Source organism: Temnothorax curvispinosus, unplaced genomic scaffold (genome assembly GCF_003070985.1).
Source record: "Temnothorax curvispinosus isolate PA1 unplaced genomic scaffold, ASM307098v1 QBEX01000487.1, whole genome shotgun sequence".
In the NCBI taxonomy this organism is placed as follows: domain Eukaryota; kingdom Metazoa; phylum Arthropoda; class Insecta; order Hymenoptera; family Formicidae; genus Temnothorax; species Temnothorax curvispinosus.
Window position 1 is genome coordinate 1 of NW_020210267.1, and position 2,579 is coordinate 2,579.

Sequence of the window (2,579 nt, forward strand, 5' to 3'; positions counted from 1 at the left end):
CCAAGGAATTCGAATGTCAGAAGTATTTAGCGCTATTGGAAAGTGAAAGAAATTACGATGCAAAAATGAGTTTGTCCGCAATACTGAATCGGGACTTTGATTGGTGGGAGTCACGCATCTCCGATGCTTTCAACCCAATCAGACAACAGGAATATGCACTAGAAATATTCTCAGATACGTCATTAACTGGCTGGGGCGCTGCGTGCAATGGCGAAACTACGTATGGAGCTTGGGATGAGTTAGAGCGAAAAAAGCATATTAACTACTTAGAGCTGGTAGCGGCCTTCTACGCGTTACAATGCTTTGCAGCGAGAAGATACGATTGCGAAATATTACTAAGAATTGATAATACTACAGCGGTAGCGTACATCAATCAAATGGGAGGGATCCAGTATCCACACCTCAACGGTATAACCAGAAAAATCTGGCAATGGTGCAAACAACGCAGCCTATGGATCACAGCATCATACATATCATCGCAAGAGAATGCTGAGGCTGATCAAGGATCCAGAATTATTAATGTCGATACGGAGTGGGAGTTGGCGCATTGGGCCTTCCAAGCCGTAATACGTAGATTTGGTGTACCAAAAATCGATTTGTTCGCAACAAGAAACAACAAAAAATGCGAAAAATTTTGTTCATGGCATCGGGATCCCGAGGCTGTCTGTGTGGATGCCTTCACGATCAAATGGACGAAGCTTAAATTCTATGCATTTCCCCCGTTCGCGTTAATACTAAGAATATTAAGAAAGATACAGATAGACCAAGCTCAGGGTGTCTTAATCGTACCTTACTGGAAGTCACAGCCCTGGTTTCCCTTATGGAAATCAATGTTAGTATCACAGCCGTTATATTTTGAGCCTAATCAACATTTATTACTATCTGCTTGTAGGAAAATCCACCATCCGTTAGCGGGAAAAATGACGTTAGTGGCCGGGATATTGTCCGGCAAAACTTCCGAAGGCTAGAAGATTGGGCTAAGTTTAGCGTAGTAAGAAATTTTGATATGTTTGCTCCACAAATCAGTCAAATAGTTGAGTGGCTGACCGTAATATACAAGGCGGGCGCGTCTTATGGAACTTTGAACACAGGGAGGTCGGCATTGTCGTGGATCTGCGGCGATAGAGTAGGGAAAATTCCCATAATTTCGAGATTTTTGAAAAGCGTGTTTAATAAAAAGCCAACGAAGGCTAAATATGAAAGAATTTACGATCTAGAGCCCGTACTGAAGGAGTTAGAGAAACTGTATCCGTTAGAAGACTTTAGTTTGCAGGATCTTACAGATAAGTTAGTTGTTCTTCTGGCAATAGTGACAGCACACAGAAAGCAGACTTTATCGCTTATAAAAATCAGTAATATTCGAGAAATAAGCAATGGATACGAAATAGAGATTCCAGACAGAATAAAGACAACGCGGCCAGGGTCCTGTCAACCATCGCTGACTTTACCGACATTCAGAGGGAATCCAAAACTTTGCGTAGCCACTACTCTCAAGAGATATTTAGCCGTTACTAAAAATCTCAGAGAATCGATCGATTCGTTGTTCATCACGACCAGGAAGCCGTTCAAAGCAGCGGCAAAAGATACAATTAGTAGATGGATTCGTGCCTTTTTGGGTAAATGCGGCATCGGCGAGTCTTATGGCCCGCACAGTATTCGACACGCGGCCACGTCTGCTGCTTTCAAAAAAGTGGTCAATATAGCAGTCATAAAGAGACTAGCAGGATGGTCGGAAAAGTCAACAGTATTTGATAGATTTTACAATCGTCCTATTGTCAAAGAGAACAGTACTTTCGCAGAAGCAATACTAGCTTAAATGAGCAGATATTTAAATAAGCGGTTGTATGCGTGCGCTAATTATACTAATAAAATAGTGTGCTTACACAAAGCGCATTCATATGTTGTATAGAACCTAGACCAGACTCTAAACATCTACCTAGTGATTTTTAGTAATCTCGAGAACAAGACACGATGCAAATTGACCGATCGAATGAGCCCGCCGAAGGCGGGCGAAGTTCGGTCGTAATTCTGCAGAGGGTCTCGTTCGAGAAGATCACTACCCTCCCTTTCTATATATATACCATTTAGGAAAATTCATTGTTCCCACCCGAAGATTCATAACAAGACTTTAAACTATATGACAAGAAAATGGCGGACAGAGAATCTCCAAAGGAGGGACTCTCGTCGCTCGCTTCTTATTGGCTGAACATTGTGGTGACTCCTACGCGCTGGAAGCGGTACTACCTAGTGATTTTTAGTGATCTTCTCGAACGAGACCCTCTGCATAATTACGACCGAACTTCGCCCGCCTTCGGCGGGCTCGTTCGATCGGTCAATTTGCGTCCGTAAATATCCTTCTGTGCGTCTCATTTTTTCATAACCGTAAGAATCAAACAAATATTTATGTCGATTTTCTTAATCCTTTGTCATAACAGATTAATTATTATTGCTCTCTTTTTTTATACTCTCTGCAATATACAAAGTGTTCCAGGTTTTTCCAAACTAGCAGTATGTTCTATGAGCAGAAATAAGAAAAAATGTTATATAAATATAGGTCCCAAAATGCTATATTTGTTTAT

General features: G+C 41.5%; 1 protein-coding gene across 1 annotated transcript; it reads left to right on the forward strand.

Annotated features, from left to right (window-relative positions):
• Nucleotides 1-14: 14 nt before the first annotated feature.
• On the forward strand, nucleotides 15-1,816 carry LOC112454508 (the record flags this gene model as incomplete). The annotated part of the gene is made up of 2 exons (XM_025015947.1): nucleotides 15-785; nucleotides 893-1,816. Coding segments are annotated over 2 exons (1,695 nt in total), but the record flags the coding sequence as incomplete, so codon positions are not given.
• Between the last annotated feature and the right edge of the window lie 763 nt (nucleotides 1,817-2,579).